This window comes from Urocitellus parryii, chromosome 9 (genome assembly GCF_045843805.1).
Source record: "Urocitellus parryii isolate mUroPar1 chromosome 9, mUroPar1.hap1, whole genome shotgun sequence".
Classification (NCBI taxonomy): domain Eukaryota; kingdom Metazoa; phylum Chordata; class Mammalia; order Rodentia; family Sciuridae; genus Urocitellus; species Urocitellus parryii.
The window spans coordinates 89,885,508-89,905,288 of NC_135539.1; the positions used below are offsets into that span (position 1 = coordinate 89,885,508).

A 19,781-nucleotide genomic window follows, 5' to 3' on the forward strand; every position below is an offset into this window, starting at 1 on the left:
CCATAATTTTAACAATGAATTAAAAATGGAACCTGAATTTTTAAATGGGTTTGGGATATATTATTTATGTAGCATTTTTCTTTTTGTAAGGTTCTAATATGTAACAGCTTCTAGAAGAAAACAAAACCCTGAATTTAAGCACAATCAAAAATTCTTCACAAGTGTAAACTACCACTTTTAAACAGAATAATTCTCTTTAAAGTAAAATTTTGTGTTTCTAAATAATCAAAGTATGGTGCATTCAGTATATGGAACTTCAATATGTTGAGTGTTCCCAATAATTTAAAAATTCTGTTACCAATATGTCTTGTCTAATTCATGCTTAATGGAAAGCTAATAATAAAGTGTTGGGAATTTCTTACTGCTTATTCCTGTGATTTTGAAATAACTATATATAATCATTAATAGTATCTTTTCATTTTTATTCACCAAAAAGTTACATAAAAATACAAAATGCTTTTATAATTTTCCATGATAGTAATTCAATTTTCTTATGCTTTGTTCTAATTCTTTACTTTAAATATAATTTGGGCATTATTATGGTATATTAAGTGTTTGGAATACTGATGTGAAAAAGCAGAGACAAAGTTGACTTTCTGGCTTTTAAAATGTTAGTGGAATTCTTACCTCTCTTTGACTCCAGTGATGCTGAAGCATCCATGGAAATAGGAAGCCCATGTGCAGACTCCACATTTACCTCTCATCCTTTTCTTTACACTTTTCAGATGTTTTCCCTTTTGAACCTTCCAAAAATCTCTGTTGTTGTTTGTTTGTTTAAAGATCTTAATTGATTTTGCATTTCTAAAATTGGGCAACACACCTTTCCATAAAATAGATTGTGTCCCCAGATCGCTCTTGCTTTGGTTTGACTGTGACCTTTCTGCAAGAAATTAGAGAAAAAAACTGACTCTCCTTCAAAATGAGAGTCCTGGTAGAAAAACTGGAAACCTTCATTGCCTGACAGATTCATTTTGGTCATGATCCAGTGCGATAAGAAGTGTACATATTCCTGATATCTTAGCAACCACAAAGTTCAATATAGAATTAGAAGTAATTTGGGAGGTCTTCTGACAGTATGATTATGTGTTCATTTACTCTCTAGATAGCCATAATTCAACATCCACAGAACAATTTAAGAAATACATTTGTAATTGGGAAGGATTGCAAATGCCCTTCTTCTAATTTAAATTTCGAAGAATCATTGTATCAGGTCATAAAGTATAAAATATACTAGTTTATAGTCAAGAAAAACCTGAATAAAAGACAACCCATGCTCTGTTTTAAGTTCTGCACACTTTAGCATAGGAATCTGATACTAGAAAGAATAGAAATTGCTAGAACACAATGTTCTAACCTTAATAATAGAATCATGTCTTGGCTATTGCTTCTGTGTTAGGTAATGGGTATAGCTTTATCAACAACACCTACGTTCATGACTCACCCATTCAAGTAGTAAGTACCTAGACACTTGTGGTTGATTGGATAAGCATAAATGGAAATGAAACAAACTTTTAATGTGACAGGAACACATAGTTTTTATATATATTCTGTATACTAGTTCTTTCTTTCCTTTCAACACTTTGATGTTTCAGCCTCTAGATGGAATTTGTGGCAAAAAGTATGATGGATTCAGAGAAGAGAATGTGTAACAAGAAAGCAGGTCACTTACATTACTGTTACTTTGCTGATAACCACCTGTGTGACCTTGATGTATTTGATTTCATTATCCCAAATGTAGAATTCCTTATAAAAACTTACATCAAGCAACAAATATACCACATATGGTAATTTTGAAGTAATTCTCTTCACAAAATCGAAAACTTGGCACTTAACAGGTTAAACAAGTTCTTAGATTCCTGTTTCCTCATCTGTAAAATGAAAAGTTTGGACTAGATGTGAGAACTATTGCCTTTTAGGAGCCAAGCAGATGACAAAGCATTGGAGTGAAGGAGTCAGTGGAAGACACTTGGGAAAGGTGAGGCTTATGGCCAAACTGGACAGTTTATGCTTTTTCTAAAAACATTCCAATTTCTTTTTTGCTTACTTCTTTATTCTTCTCCTTTCCTCCCCGTCTTTTTCCAAAAAGAGATCCAAGCAAAACACACTGAAGAGCCTGTTTTGCCCCTGTAGGGATTACTCTCTGACCCCTGGATCACTAATGTCCTTTCCATTAACACTTGGTTGGACTATTTCTCTTTTACAAAATGAGAGTAAGGAGTCGAACTAAGTATATTGAATGGTGATGAATATGAGAAGAAAATACATAATCTTGGGGAGTTTCCTTTTCTTTGTAATTTACTTTCGTTCAAGAAAACTGGAGATAATGTTGTTATTCTGTGTTTTCCCTGTATCTGATTGGCATATATCTCCAGATCCTGCAAAGTGTTTTCCTCCTGCCAGAGAAGGGGTTATATTTTGTACAAGGACTATGTTAATCTTACTAGCCAAGAATTTAGCTAGTGTATTAGCCAGCAGTGATGTCATCTGGACCTTTAGCAGACTTAAGAAAATGGGTATAACTTAAGTGAAAGTTCTTTTTCTGATATGTACTCATAGAACTTATTTTTCTCTTTTCTCAATATTTTTCTTTTCTTAGATATCTTGCATATGCTTTTCCACGTAATGTATATGCATATACACATATAAGGATTGGTATTTGTTTATAAAGCTTAAATTTTATATCTTTTTTATTCATATATTCATTGCCTTTTTTAGTAGTTTTATGATCTTTTATTTTACTAAAACAAAATTACAACAGAAAAATCCCATATTTCTTTTTCCACCACTAATGAGATAAAATAGGCAAAAGACAGGATTTGTCAGGCAGAAAAGAATGTTTTACAAATAAGTATTCCTTCCTGGAATATCTAGAACCAAAATTTTGGTAAAGTGTTATAAAATTGTAAGGGCACTTTCACGTGTTTTTGGGTAGAAATATGCACAAGCTATTGAGATACTGAGAATAATTATATTCTCCCTTGGATGTGTAAAGACTTACACTTCAAATACATCCCCATTTTGTACTAAGGTTTTCACCTTTTCATCTAGTGATAACTTTTTGGTGTCCATTGGTAAAGAAGGTAGCTCAAAATGCACATATACATGTGCCAAAGCAACCTTAATTATGATGGAACTTAAGTAAGGCCCACTGGAATATTTAAAGCAATGGTCTTAAAGTAAATATTGCATTGTTTTAGGCCTTGAAACAAAATTAAGTTAATATGAATTCTGAGCTCCTGATTACAGTGTATATAATACCTATCCCTGCCACGTATATAAGAAATATCCCATCATGACAACTGTGGTGGAATAACTCATTGCTCTGCCCTTTCTTCATGAAGAGGAAGCTACAGTTACAATATAATAGTGTAGTGACTGTAATGGAATTATTTTCTCAAGACTGAATACTAGCTCTCTTGTTTTATTGATGTCAACCAATAATTCTCAGTCAGGGTCAATTTTTCTACCAAGCAAACATTTAGTATCGTCCAGAAACCTTTTTTGTTTTTCAATTTTATTGTTACTATTGGGGGTAGAGGTGGTTGCTACTGATAGCCAGTGCATATAGGCCAGGGATACTGCTAAACATGCATAACCTAGCTCCTTACAAAAAGGTTTGTCAGGGTCAAAATGTCAATAGAACTGAGGTTGAGAATCCATGATCTAGAAGTAGTAAGATTTTTCTCGTAGCCATCGTTCTACAAGAGTTATAGTTTGGTGTAATTACAATTAAAGATACAGATTGTATTGGCTGGCAATGTTATTCACATTCTTCTGCCAGTCTAGCTAGAATTCTTTATCAGTGGAAGTGACAGGTGCATAAGTCTTCTCAGTTGATGCCAAAGAAATGTCAGGTATATCCTTCAGAATGGATATTGCCAATCTCATGGGATTTGCCAACTCCCCTACATCATTAATGATCTTCTAGACACTATTTTTTTTAAAGATTCTACATTCTTGTTCAGTTTTTCTCTTACTACTGGTGCCAATCACTTTAAGCACATTTTCAACTATTACAGTCTTATGATAGTATTTTCTTTGAGATTTTTTTTTTCATTTATCTGTAGTACTTAATTATTGTCTTTCGCTATTGCTGTTTACAGAGCTGACTTTGTCTGACTTTCGATTATGCTGTTTTTACCTTGGTTTTGCTATCTGTCAGTCCCTTAGAAAACCGTTACGGCAGTCTTCTGAACTAGGATGTGGCCCCATTATGTGTAGACAGACACATGTTTCTCTTATCTAGCTATGGTTTCATTTTTCTGCCATCTGCCCCTGTCTAAGCTTGTGCCAGGAACTGCTGTGTGTCTTATATGTCAGCCTAGGGAATGGTTCATTGCTTGTTTTCTCAGAGACAGCTGGGTACTTCATAGGGTTGGTTCCCTCTCCCTGTCACTAGGGTAATTCTCTTACACATCTCCCAAGACAGATGGAGAATGTAGACATTAATAATTCACTATATGAATATAGTTGGTGATCCTTCTCAGACTGAGAAATTTTTACATTTTGTTCAAAAACATCTTGATGAAGAAATCAATGGTGAGCTGGGAATTAGAACATAGGAATAGGGAACTTGGACTAAGAAAGTAACTAAGATTAAATTTACAGTCATTAGCTCAATAACCATTTTAAGTGTTCATTGTTCTGATTGATGTTTGGATAATGGAGTAATAGAAATATTATTTACTTGTACTTATGTTCATGTGATCTGTAAGACTTAGAGGGTTTGTTTGTATTTCTGTTTATAATTAAGTTTATATTTAGCCTATTGGTGCTGGGGAGAAGAAATCAGATCATTTGGAAATACCCTACTGTCCTCTCAGGAGAGAAGAGGAAGTCAATGTCCTTTCTATCTCGGTTAGATAAAGCTGTGCCCCATTAGCAGTGGGATAGGAAATGATAACTGGAACCTCCTGTCTAATCTGGTTTCCTTAAGTCTAAGCAGCAGATAACTGCATCTATGGAATAGTGTTCATAATAAAGCTTATGGAGGCTTCAGATTAAATGTCTCCAGTATGACAAGCAATAGAATTTCATCCATCTTGAATCATCTTAGAGTTACAATTCTTCAGGACTAACTATTATTCATATTTTATAATTATGTGGATGTTGCTGTTTTTATATTTGAAAAATGTATTTATATATATATATGTATGTGTGTGTTTTAAAATGTTATATTTAAATAATTTTAAAGTATCATTTACATCTTAGTTTTGGGACAGGGTCCTTTGCAAATTCCTCTTCTTCTCTGACCCTCACAACTGAGTCAATAGTTGCAAAAATACCCCCAAAGCTATGTGTATCACTCTCCTTTGGGATAGTTGTTGAATTCTATATCTCATTATTTTCACAGTACAGTCTAGGATGTCATCTTTTAATATTATGAATTTCAAAATACCAAACAAGAATATTAGGAAAAATATTTAAAGGGCCCTTAAAATACTGCCATCATTGTAATCTGAAAGAGCTCTACCTGTAGGGATTTTCAATTCTGTGATTTTTATTTCAGATTTTCTTTCTTTTTCCTAATATAGTTTATTAGCTTTTAGTTAGACCAAATATAAATAAACAATTATCCTTTGTTTTAGAAGTGAAGTCATTTTGATGGCTCCATGGAGCATACTTTTAATGTTAATCAAATCCTCTGTTTCCTTTCTATGGATACAATAACAACAGTGCTTTATTCATAGATTTAAGTCTCTTTAGAACATTCTGAGCTGCTGGAAAGCTGTTGCTGTTCCTTATATCGAGAAAACTAGGAATACTTCTTATCTGTGCTTCTTTTTTTTTTTTTTAATAAAGGCAGGTGTGATGGCACATGTCTTTATTTTTTTATTTTTTTTATTTTTATTTTTTTAGAGAGAGGGGAGAGAGGGAGAGGGAGGGAGGGAGGGAGGGAGAGAGAGAGAGAGAGAGAGAGAGAGAGAGAGAGAGAGAGAATTTTAATATTTATTTTTTAGTTCTCGGCGGACACAACATCTTTGTTGGTATGTGGTGCTGAGGATCGAACCTGGGCCGCTCGCGTGCCAGGCGAGCGCGCTACCGCTTGAGCCACATCCCCAGCCCATCTGTGCTTCTTTAAATTCAGGATAAGTAAGAAAAGACCAGACTTGGTTAGTAATCAGCACCAAGTTTGTGTTAGAAAAAGATCTATATATAAATAGGATTACTGTAGAGAAAATGTAATGATAAATTCACTGAGTCTCTTGTGTAATTAATAAACAGAATTCCATTGTTTAACCTAGACTGAAAGACCTGTTTTCTTTAGATTAATCAAGGTAGAAAATTACTTGCTGTAAGTCAAGAAACTCTACTACTTCTCCATTAAGTAATATCATTATGGTTTTCTATTTTAAACCTGAAAATGAATGAACTTGGAGAAAAAGAAATTTGTTTTTCAAGGTTCTGTAAAATATATGTTAATAAATGTGCTTTCATACATGAATCAGGTCTTTTTTCCTGACATTGTACTTAAATGGTTGCTGACAGTGGAGTCCTCTAACAGTTACACTGGACTATTGGGGTGTAGAGTGATGGAGGTGATGAGCATCTCTCCTTCTCCATGTAGTCTCAGAGCCTTTCCTCTCTATGTGGCCTCTTCTCAGGTCTCTTCAACAAGATGAACAGCTCCTAAAATCAAACATTCCAAGATCAAGGAGACAGCAGCTGCTAGTCCTTTGTAAAAAAGATGGGGCCTGGGACTTTCATGGTGTAACTTGTGCTGGTTAATACAAATTATAGGCCTACTCATTTTCAAAATATAAGGCCACAAGGAAATGAGCCTGGGTTCTTGAAGGAGATGAATTATCAAAGAAACAAATGTTATGTGCTACCATGTTTAAGCTTCATTTCGAGGGGTTACACTAACCAAGAATGAGTACGATGCATAAGAAACACTGTACAGTATGAACTGCCACCGTAATCACTTCAACTGTACAAATCTTGATTTAAACTGAGAAACTGGAATAAGCAATTCATTCTTTTTCTCCCCCCCACCCCGGTGGTGATACTAGGGATTAAACCCAGGGGCACTCTATCACTGAGCTACATCCCCAGTCCTTTTAAAATTTTATTCTGAGACAAGATCTCACTAAGTTGCCCAGGTTGGCCTTGAAACTTTTGATCTTCCTTCCTTGACCTCCCAAATAGCTTGGAATATATCTGTGTGCCACCATGCCCAGCTAGTTTATGTCTCTTGGTGAAGCAAGGGCATCAGGTCCTCAGGGATAATGGGGCTTCCCTAGGTCAGAACTTGGTGTTACTGTGTTCCGCTGGCTGGCTCTGCCCAACTCACCCTTCTATTTCCAGGTAGGGTAGGGCAGTATTAAGCACTGAGAGGAAGGAGAACACATCTCCAGATCCCCAGGTTGGTTATTGCTTGAGAGTGGGGAAACTGCCATTTGACCCTCCAAAACTATGCTGGAGGTGCTATATATAGTGAATATCAGAAGGGGCTGGGAATGAAGCTCACTCATAGAGGACTTGGTGAACATGCTTGAGACCTTGGGTTCAATCCCCAGAACTAAAAATATTAAACATAAAACAAAAAAAGAAATCAACAATTGCAGTTACAGCGACCATTAAGACTAACCTCTAATCCATGAAGTTAATCTTCTCTCACTTTCTTTGGCACAATCTTCAGCAAACTAGAAACAAAACTCTCCTCTTTCCATTGAGTACCAGAAATAATTGATACTTCTTTCAAGACTGCTATCTTGAACAAGTGTCCATGTGACTGCTCACATTTTACCGGCCTTGATTTTCATCAGATGTCTGTTTGCAGAACGGGCCAGCAGAAGCATTCACCAACTGAAATGTGCCCTGAGAAAAGGTGATGTCACCATTGAAGAAGAAGCACTGGATCCTTCCTTTAGCACCAATGTAGGAAATGAGGACCCTGAGATAGCCTGGCATGAACTGCAACATAGCCATGCCGGTAAGTAATAATGTCAGTCCTAGCCTAAATGACACATAGCAAGTACTTTAAACTCTACAGAATCCTGACTCCATACCATCCTCCACTCTGCTGCTAGGATGTTATTCCTGAAACACAAATCAGGTAATACAATTTCTTCACTAAATTTTGTTCTTTTTGACTTCCTAATGCCTATAGACTAAAGTCCAAATATCTTAAGATGAGATAACAATATTTTGCTTAGAGAGCTGCAACCTACATTTCCAGTCTTATTTTTTTTTACACTCTCATCCTAACCATCCCTCTCATAAACCATATTTTAAGCATACAAACCTCCTAACTATGCCTCTGTACTTTTACACATGTAATGCATCCTAACTAGAACTTTTCTCCCCCTTTCTTGCTTGGTGAACTCCTGTTCACCTGGACAGCGTTAGCTTCTCTGTGAAAACAGGCACAATTATGTGTGTCCTCTTGTAACACTATGCATAGTTCTAAGTCTATATCCAAACTTGTTTTATTGTTCTACATCTATTAGTCTATCTTTTTTGCTCACTGAATTTTAGCTCTTAAGGGGTATCTTTGTCTTTGTATTCCAAGTCAATAGCACAATTTTTGATGCATAATAGAAATTTAAGCAATATTTGTTGGATGAATCAAAGAATGGGTAGATGATGATAAGTTGTAAGTCAACTTTCTATTACTATAACAAATATCTAAGCTAAATAAACTTAGAAAGTAAAAATATTTATTGTGGCTCACAGGTTTGGAAGTTTCAGTCCATGACTAATTGGCCCCATAGTTTTGTTCCTGTGATGAGGCAATACATCAAGGTGGAAGTACCTGGAGGAGCACAACCTGCTTGCCTCATAGCAGGGAAGTAAAAAAGAGAGAGAAAGGTGTTTGAGTCCCACTATCCTCTTCAACGGTAACCCTCCAATGACAGAAAGACTTACTAGTAAACCCCACCTCATAAAGGTTCCACTACCTCCCAGTAGCACTGAGCTCAGGACTATGCTTTAAACACATGTTACTTTGGGGGACATATAAAATCAAAACTATAGCATAAACCATGGATCTCAAAGTCAATGAATTCATTTGCTTTTGCTCTGTAGTTAAACAGCTCAAAGCTATGTTGCATCAGCAAGCAAGTAAGGAAAATGAGATATCTCCATCAAGAAAACAAAAAATGCCCCCTTTGGTGAGTATCACCTTTTGTAACCTGACAAAAGTTTTCTAACTCTGTTTTGTTTTTATGTCATTTTAGTAGCATATGCTATAAGCAATTCTGATCATGCGTATAGTATAAAACATTTGAATAAATTATTTCCCATCTGACTATTTTTTTTATTGATTGTTCCAAACATTACAGAGCTCTTGATAAATCATCTTTCATACATTTGACTCTATTGGGTCCATCTGACTATTTTGACTAAAGAAAAGAGACTTACATACCAGAGGGAAACCTAATTTTCTTAATTTATTATTTGCTTAAAAAATGTGAAAAACCAAGGTGCACTGGTGCACCCCTGTAATCCCACCAATTTAGGCTGAGGCAGGAGGATCTCAAGTTTAAGGCTATCCTGGGCAACTTAGCAAGACCCAGTCTCAAAATTTAAAAGCACTGAGGATATAGATCAGTGAAAGTGCATCTGGGTTCAATCCCCAGTACTGAAAAATTAATAATAATAGTAATAAGAATAAAAATAAAAGAAAGGAAGGAAGAAGGACAGAAGGAAGGAAGGAAGGAAGGAAGGAAGGAAGGAAGGAAGGAAGGAAGGAAGGAAGGAAGGAAGATGATGTGAGAAAGAAACAATTTGGAAAATGTATTTTGGAACTGTTAGTGTGCACTCATGAGTGTGTGTGTGTATGTGTGTATGAATATGTGAATGTATATATGACATGTAAAAGTAAAATATTTGAGTTATTTCTTCTTTAGAGAATCATGTCTGTATTTGATCATTTAAGATGTTACTTAATTATGATCTTAACACTCTTTTATGATACTTTCAATTTGAATGTCAAAAGTACAGTGTGTTACATTATCCTACATGTTAAAATATATAGTTATAAAAGAGTGTGATATGGGGGATGCGGCTGTACTTCAGTGGTAAAGTGCTTACCTTTCATTTGTGAGGCACTTAGTTCAATCCTCAGCACCACACAAAAATAAATAAAACTATTGTGTGTCCATCTACAACTAAAAAAATATTTTTTAAAAAGAGTGTGATATGAGAAGTCATGCTCTATTCTGAGGTTGATTTTTATTTTTGAATACAGTGTATTATTCCTGACTGAAATATTTTATATGGTAAAGGCTGAGATAGGTGTAAGGGAAGGATGAAGACCAGGTCAAAATAATGTCTAGGCCTTAGATCTAAATAGGGCCTATCACATTCTCTCTCTAAGGATATTGTGCCTATTTCACAGACTTTTTGAAATAATCAAATAAGATTATATAGTTAGAATTCTTTAAAAATATTGAATTATGAAATTCAATTATGTATGACATAAATGCATTAATGACCACCTTTCTTATTTTCCTCCCAATGATACTGGGACATTCCATCACTGAGCAACAGTACCAGCTCAGTAAGTTGCCATGGCTGGCCTTGAATTTGCAATGCTTCTGCCTCATCCTCCCAAGTGGCTAGGGTTACAGATGTGCACCACCACTCCTGGCCCAATTTGAATTTTCAAATTGTGTAATAGTTGAATAAAAAGCCTACATGCTGTAAACTGTACAGATGTGTCACTTTCCTTTACTCACTGCTGAAAATGTCATAATAGTACCCCCATATTAGTACTTTATTCCACCTGATACATACTTATATGCTTAATTCTTACTTTAGAGGAATGTATTTTATATGCATTGTTAATATTTATAGATAGAGGTTATAATTTTAATAAAACATTTTATTATTCATTGAATTTATTACTGTTGACATATGGTTTCGAGAATGCTCTTAAGCAATAGTGGGTGGGATGTTTTTAAATTTATTAGATGAATTTACTGTATCTGTTTAATGTTCACACATGCTTATTCACTTTTAAAAGATAAAATTGAAAAGTGATATTATGGAGTTTATTGAATCAGGATAGGCAAAAAACTTTAATCAAGTGAATTTGCTTAGTATACAAATTGTTTACAAATACACTGGTCTATATGTATGAAGATTTATAAAAGATTGGTACTTAGACTGTATTCAGTCTACATGTAATGATTATAAGCCATAATAATAATAATAATAATATACTTTTTAATATTGTAGATTTAGAATGCAATTTCATAGCCAGTATATCCAAACTACAATAAGCCTGTCAAAGGATGTACAGATTGTTTGTGAACATTTTCCATATAGTATTAACTTGAATTTAAAAGATTCTTTACATTGACTTTTTCCTATGTATGCATAGGAACGAACACAGATGTCTCTCAGTATACTTGGGGATTAGATCCAGGACCCCTCTTTTGATATCAAAATCCATGAATATTCCAATCCTTACATAAAATAGCATAGTATTTTCATATAACATATTACATTTGCCCATATACTTTAAATCACCGATGGATTACCTAAAACAATGTGATGCTATGTAAATACCTAAAACAATGTGATGCTATGTAAATAGTTTTTATGCTATACTATTAGGTAAAAATGACCAGAAAAAAAGCTCTGCACATCATTAGTACAGATTAAGTATGTTTTTCAAATATTTTTTGATATGCAATTGTTTGAATCCTCCATGGATGTGAGGATTCAGACATGGAGGACTAACTGTACTTAATTCATATTTGCCTACATTCTGAACCTGTTTCTATTAATATAAAATGATTATAGGTCTGGGGTTGTGGCTCAGTGGTAGAGCACTCACCTAGTAAGGGCGAAGCCCTGGGTTCAATCCTCAGTACCACATAAAAAATAAATAAATAAATAAACAAAAAAAACAAACAAATAAATAAATAGAGATTATTGTATAACATATATATATATATATATATATATATATATATGTGACAAATGTAAAAGTGTAATGTCTTAGTTATTTAGCTTTCTACCCACCACAGGTAGTTCGTTTAATTAATGTTATTTTAGCTGGGCATGAAGGCACACACCAATTCCAGTGACTCAGGATACTGAGAAAGGAGGATCTCAAGTTCAAGGCCAATCTGAGTTACTTAGTGAGATCCTGTCTCATAGTAAAAAGGACTGGGGATGTAGCTCAGTGGTAGAACATCCCTAGGTTCAATTCCCAATACTGCCAATAAGTAAATAATTAAGTAAATAAATAAACCTACTTTTGAGGCAGAAGATACAGCTTAATGGCAGAGCTTTGACTTAGCATTCATGAGGCCCAGTGTTCAATTCCTAGAATCACAATACATATATATGTACATACATACATACATAAAGTTTCTTTGTTTTTTAAATTTAATATACCCAAACATAAAGCTATTTTTAACTATCTGCCTTGAAAGCTGATATTTGATTGTTCATAATTTTTGAACTGAAAACCAGAATGATTGAGAAATAGAGATTGTCCATTTCAAACTTTCCTCTTGTTTAACTGGTTGAACTTCATTTTTCCTTTCCCTTATTTCTTTTTTTAAAAAAAGTTATTTTATAGTAGTCATTTAAAATAAGCTAAGATATACATTAAAAGTCAAATACTTTAGGGCTGGGGATGTGGCTTAAGCAGTAGTGCGCTCGCCTGGCATGCGTGTGGCCCAGGTTTGATCCTCAGCACCACATACAAACAAAGATGTTGTGTCCGCCAAAAATTAAAAAATAAATATTAAAAAATTCTCTCTCTCTACTTTAGGGCTCAAGTCTTGGAGGTTCTATACTCCTTCCCCCCAAAAAAGCACAGTTTAGAATTGCCTAAGTACTAGAATCAAAAATTTAAAACAAAAAAAATGTTTTGCTGAAGTATCTTTTTTGAAAGGGAATTTTACATTATTGACATACATTTGACCTCAAACATTTATCTAAAGAATCTCTTTCTTCAGTGAGCTAATCTACAGTTTCAGCTAGCAGTTGTCTTCCATGGCAGTTTCTTAGAGAGAGCTGTCCCTCATATCACAGCATTATTGAATAGGATTTTGTTTTCAGTTCAAATAGGCAAGTCATTCTAAGACAATTATCCTACCCCAGTATCTTTACACTTTCCATTTCTTTTAATAACAATCTTTACTTTCTGTCTGTAAAAAAAAAATGATATTCATATCCCCTTGTCTTGTATATTTAATTTATAGAATAGAGAAATAAATACTATTAGTTACACTTTGATCTTTGTTTACACCAAATATGTGCTGAATTAAATCTGGAGAAGGTATCAGCTGATTTTTTGCAAAATCCAAACATGCATAATTTACCTTTTTTTGTTTTAGAGATCATCAGAATATGAGGAAACTAATATTCCTATTGTACACAACCTTGTTCCTATCATTAATGACCAATTTCAATACATTCATCATTTAGAGGCTGAAGTCAAGTTTTGCAAGGTAAGTTCCCTTTAGAAATTTAATCTTACAGATTAAAATTTATGTCAATTATGTCTTAAATAAGAATTTGCTATCATTAGTTTTCATGTTTGTAGCAGTCCATAGCCAATCGCTATTCTTACATTATAGAAAGACTAATGTAGTACAGGAACTTGTCTTCAGGATGATATTCTTGAACATGCCATTTCTGATTGCTTAATTTCCCAGTAGTCCATTACTATGTCTAATGATTTCACAATATGCTCTCATGTTTCAGAATTCCTCCTTTCCACTCCATTTACTTTAGCCTACCAGATGGCAAATATTTTGGAATACTAAGACCAATTATTCTCCCACAATTGTCAACTTATTGAAGCTGTGGTACAATAATTGAGGATTCTAAGCTGGTAGACCAAATTTGTTCCATTGTCACTGTTAAGGCTCTTACCTTGAACTTGATTAATAGTGATTCATACTGAGTAATGATTAAGAAATTGAATATTACCCCATAGTTTGTGATTCTGAAAAGTTATATTGTTTGACTATTGTTAAGGTCCGTAAATAAGTCAAAAATAACACCTGGTATTTTGCCAGAGAAATGTTAGAGTTCGTAAACAAGTCTGGATGGTGCCTGGCAAAATGTCAGAGGGAGTGGTTTGAGAAGTAACAAAAGTGAGCCATTAAGTGTGGAGATTCCTTATTGGTTGACTGATGTATCTAGTTTATGCTAATTAAGATAAGCTGTGCAAAATGTATAAATAGCTCTGTTGCCCTACAATAAATGGCTCCTATTCCTGCTGTATCAACGTACACAAGTTATTCGTCACCCCCCAGCTATTTTGCTGCAGCCGGACTGCGGCAGACTATTTGCAATTTGGTGATGTCATTAATTCCATTAGAACCTTTCTACTTTTTCAAGGTAATGTTAGTGTTTCAGTTTTTGTTTTGTTTTAGTTTTTTGTTCTCATTATTTTTTCCCTTTTCAATTTTTGTATTATTTGTGAATCAGATGATGATTTTTATATGAAAAATATCTGTTACATATATAAAATATTTTTTTGTATATTGTCATTTTGGTGCTAAGGATTGAATTATGTGATATTTTATGGAAATTGCTGATATTTTTTGTATCATGTATTATATTTTTAACATTTTGATGTAAGACCAGTTTGTAACTTTTTTATTATTTATTTTACTTTTTTTTTGATACTAGCAAGTGAACCCAGGGGCACTTTACCACTGAGCTACATCCCAAGACCTTTTATTTTTTGTTTTGAGACAGGTCTTACTAAGTTGCTGAGGTTGGCCTTGAATTTGGCAGTCCTCCTGCCTCAGCCTCCCAATGGCTGGGATTACAGGTGTGTATTTTCATACCCCGTAAGACCAGTATGTAACTTAAGGAGGCTTTATATGTTTCATGATCTTGATCTTACAAAGGAGTCCCTGATCTCAACATTTAGTTTTTTCTTTGTTTTTGAAGTACATGATCATTAATATTTAGGTACTCTTGGATTATCAGTAAAACCAAAATAATATCATAATAATTATTCCATTAGCAAGAATCTCTTGATCACTAAAGATACTATGGATAAAATTTAAAATATATAAAGAATAATAAATTTACCATCTAGTTGAAAAGACCAAAAACTATTACCTATGAGCACCATAGCAACATAATAGAGAATATGTTGTTCTTTACTTCATGGCTTAAACTTTAGCTATAATATGGGAAGAAGGATGCAAAAAGCTCATGTCTTTGGGGATATTTTTTATGGGAGACATGGATCTTGAATCATTCATTAAAGGAAACCATCTAGCTCAGCAGAAGGGAAGAGAAAAAGTTTTGTAAAGAACAGTAACAATTATATATTTAGGATTAGTATAGTTTGTTTGTAGGTCCCATGAGACATCTCTTCTATCTTCCTACCATGGAGTGTGTCTCATAAAAATAATGAAAATAATGCTGAACTGGTAAAATGGAAGATTATAGAAGACTTGAAAGTCAGATAAAGCATGGTTTTTAGACATTTTAACAAAGAAGGAATAGAAAGAAAATAACATTTAAAGATTTAGAAGCAAGTTATTTAATTAATTAAAGAAGTTGTTTAATTCACCTCTGGGTCTTTTTTTTTAAGATCAGTTTATGTTTACCGAAAAATTGAAAAAAAAAATACATAGAGTTTCCATATACTTCTCTCAATCAAAACTCTACCCCACAGTTTTCCTGGTTATCTTGTCTCAGTGTGGTACATTTGTTACAACTGATGAACCAAAATTTTCTAGTTTACATTAAATTTTCTAGTTTTCATTAAATTCAAGCATTATATTTTCTATGAGTTTTGAGAAATGTATAATGACACAGATCCACCATTACAGTACCATACATAGTAGTTTAACATTTCTTGTGCTTCACCTATTCATTCCTCCTTCCCTCCCTCTCTTAAAGTCTACACATCCTGGAGTGAGGAGTGTGAGGGACACAAATGCCTAAGCCAGAGGTATCCCCTAATGCCTCCTGGGGGAAGGAGGGGGAAATTGGACCACTGAGTTTTCTGCTGAAGGAGGTTTTGCAGGAACCCAGTGGTCTACTACTCTGAATCATGACACCTTCAAACCTGGTCCCTACATGACTACATGCCATTGGTGTCACTCTAGGTCACAAGAGAGTGGGCTCCCTGAACCATTGATTCCTGAGGGCAGTGCTCTCTACTCCTCTTCTCTTTACATCCCATGCTCCCTGAAGCATAAAACTTTTATCATGGGGTTTGTGTCAGGAGATGCTCCCCCAAGCCAAGATTATCTCAGGTGCCTGTTGCCTGTCCAATCAACGGGGCCAACTGTCCACAAGGACCTGAGATGTGATTATGCCCTCTGGCTCCTAGCTATAGCATTCTGATAGTTTGCTGCAAGATATAGTACATTTCTTCTCTAAAGCTACCTTGCTGTGCAGACTGTAGGTTATGTGTATATTTAATCTGTCTGCAGAGTGCAGCCTTCTGCACCACCCTGTGATTATAACTCTTTCTCTTTCACCTGAACCCCCTTGAAGAGTTCCCTGCCCTTGACTGAGGTACTAGACACCAAGTCCTGGATATTCTACTTGTTTTGTTGTTTCCCCCAGTCTCTGGATTTCAGCAGGTTTCATTTTTTCTGCTGTCAATTTCCAATGCTTACTCATGGACACCCACCTCCACAGGCAGTTACAAATCTGTTGCTATGGTTCTATCCTATGGTACAGCAGAGGTACCTCTGCTGGGTATTTATATTTAGCCCTCTATCAATCCATTTCTTTATATTTACATTGGGCTTCTTGAAGGTATACTTGAGGACTTTTTTAAAACCTCTTATGATATGTCTGTCTTTAAATTTTTATATCTAGAAATTTTAAATAATTATTGATATAGTAAGGTTAATATCCAACACTTGTTACTGCTCCCGTTTTAGCTGATTTTTAAAAAATAAATGACAGTGGAATGAATTACAAATCTTATTACACATATACAGCACAATTTTTCATATTTTTGGTTGTATATAAAGTATGTTCACACCAATTCCTGTCTTCGTAATGATGTCTATCACATTCCACCATCCTTGCTAACCCCTTGCTCCCTCCCTTTCTCACCCTCCCCCTTGTCCTATCAAGAATTCATCTATTCCTCCCATGCTCCCCATCCCTACCCCACTATGAGCCAGCCTCCTTATATCAGAGAAAACATTCAGCATTTCTTTTTGGGGATTGGCTAACTTCACTTAGCATTTTCTTCTCCAATGCCATCCATTTACCTGCAGATGCCATGATTTTACTCTCTTTTATTGTTGCATAATATTCCATTGTGTATATATGCCACATTTTTTACCCATTCATCTACTGAAGGGCATCCACAGTTTAGCTATTATGAATTGTGCTGCTATATACATTGATGTGACTATGTCCCTGTAATATGCTGTTTTTAAGTCTTCTGGGTATAGACTGAGGAGAGGTATAGCTAGGTCAAATGGTGGTTCCATTCCTACTTTTCCAAGGAATCTCCATACTGCTTTCCATATTGGCTGCACCAATTTGCAGTCTCACCAGCAATGTATGAGTGTATTTTTTCCCCCACATCCTCACCAACACTTATTGTTGTTTGTCTTCATAATAGCTGTCATTCTGACTGAAGTGAGATGATATCTTAGAGTAGTTTTGAATTGCATTTCTCTAATTGCTAGAGATGATGAACATTTTTTCATATATTTGTTGATTGATTGTATATCCTCTTCTGAGAAGTATCTGTTCAGGTCCTGGGAAAACTGGAAATCCATATGCAACAAAATGAAATTAAACCCCTATCTCTCACTATGCACAAAACTCAACTCAAAGTGGATCAAGGACCTAGGAATTAAACCAGAAGAGACTCTGTGTCTAACAGAAGAAAAAGTAGGCCCTCATCTTCATCATGTGGGATTTGGCCCCAACTTCCTTAATAAGACTCCTATAGCCCAAGAATCAATAAATGGGATGGAATCAAACTAAAAAATTTCTTCTCAGCAAAAGAAACAATATGTGAGGTGAATAGAGAGCCTACACCCTTGGAGCAAATTTTTACCCCTCACACATCAGAAAGATCACTAATCTCTAGGGTATATAAGGGACTCAAAAAGCTAAGCACCAATAAAAGAAATAAGCCAATCAATTGCTCTCTTAATTGCCCTCCTTTGTTTCTTTTTTTCTACTCTCTTCATGTCTTCATTGGTTGTAATTGCTTATTTAATATGATTGCCTTTTTGAATCCTGTCTTTGCAAATCTATCAATTATACATTTTTCCTTTTTACTTTTTTAGAGTTTGCAATATGCACTTGCAAATAATCCATGTCTACCTCATAGGAAGTGTAAGTCATTAAATAGCTGCTATTTCTCTCTCCTGTCCTTTAAAAACATTGCTATCATTCATTTCAGTTATACATAAACTATTATTACCACTTTCACTGTTGCTATCCTGATGTTGAACAACTATTATCTGAAAAATTAATGAGAAAACTAAAATATTTATGTTATCTCCATTTATTACTTCTCTAATACTCTTTCTTACTCTATATATATGATAGGTTTCTGACCTAAATCATTTTTCTTCTTTGTGAAGAATGTCTTTTAATATTTCTTGCAAGGCAGGTGTATTATTAACAAACTCCCTCACAATTGTTGTCTACGAAAGTCTTTATTTTTTTCCTTCCCTTTCAAAGGTTAATTTTGTTCAATACAAAATTCTAAGTTATCTAGGTTTTTATTTTTTTCCTTTAAACACTTTAAAAATTTCATTCTGCACTCTCTTTGTGTTTACATAGTTTTGGAAAAGAAATAAGAAGTCTTATATAATTCTTATTCTTGCTTCTCTATAGGTAAAGACTTATTGTTATTATTGTTAGTGGTGGTAGTTGTATTTGTTTTACATTTTTACTTTAGTTTCTTTTAAGATCGCTCTTTGACTTTGATTTTCTACAGTTTGAATATAATATTCCTAGGTTTAGATATTTTTGGTGTTTATCCTACTTGATGTTCTCTGAGCTTCCTGGATCTATTATTTAGTGCCTATTAATTATTTAGGAAAAATTTCAGTCACTGTTGATACGAATATTTCTTCCATTCATTTTCTCTTTCTTCTTTTTTGTATTCCCATTACACATATATTACATTTTTTTATAATTGTACTGCAGTTTTTGGATATTCTTTTCTGTCTTTGGTGGGGTTTTTTGTTTTTAATTTTTCTCTTTCTCTCTTCAATTTTGTTTTGGAATTTTCTATTGCCAGCTCTTCCCAGTTAGTAATTGTCTTCCTTGGCCTTGTTCAGTCTATTGATTGGCAATTAAAGACATTCTTCATGTCTGTTATTGTTTTTGATTTCTAATATTTACTTATAATTCTTTCTTAAAGTTTCCATCTCCACACTGACATCACCCACCTATTCTTACATGTAGTTAACTTTTCTCATTAAAGATTTTAGCAGCCAGGTGTAGTGGCACATGCCTGTAATCCCAGTGACTTGGAAGGCTGAGGCAGGAGGATCACATGTTTGAGGCCAGCCTCAGTAACTTAGCAAGACAATCAGCAACTTAAAGAGACCCCATCTCAAAATAAAAAGAAAAAGTATTGGGGATGTATCTCAGTGCCCCAAGGTTTAATCCAGTATCAGAAAGGAAGGAAGGAAGGAAGGAAGGAAGGGAGAAAGAGAGGGAGGGGATCTTAGCATAGTAATCTTATTTGTTTTAAAAGTCTGTCCTGATAATTTCAGCATCTCTGCCATGTCTGAGATTGGATGCTTATTCATTCTCTTCAAACTGTGTTTTAAGTCCTTAGTACGCCTTGAAATTTTTAATTGAATGTCGGACATGATGTACTAGGTAAT

At 34.5% G+C, this 19,781-nt stretch overlaps 1 protein-coding gene across 1 annotated transcript in view; it reads left to right on the forward strand.

Moving 5' to 3' along the window:
* The window catches only part of Sdccag8 (SHH signaling and ciliogenesis regulator SDCCAG8), a 228,519-nt gene that overhangs the window by 2,480 nt on the left and 206,258 nt on the right, over positions 1-19,781 (forward strand). Inside the window, exons 2-4 of the mRNA XM_026390721.2 lie at positions 7,784-7,936; positions 9,031-9,116; positions 13,308-13,421. Coding sequence (XP_026246506.2) covers positions 7,784-7,936; positions 9,031-9,116; positions 13,308-13,421 — 353 coding nt within the window. The remainder of the gene's footprint in view (positions 1-7,783; positions 7,937-9,030; positions 9,117-13,307; positions 13,422-19,781) is intronic.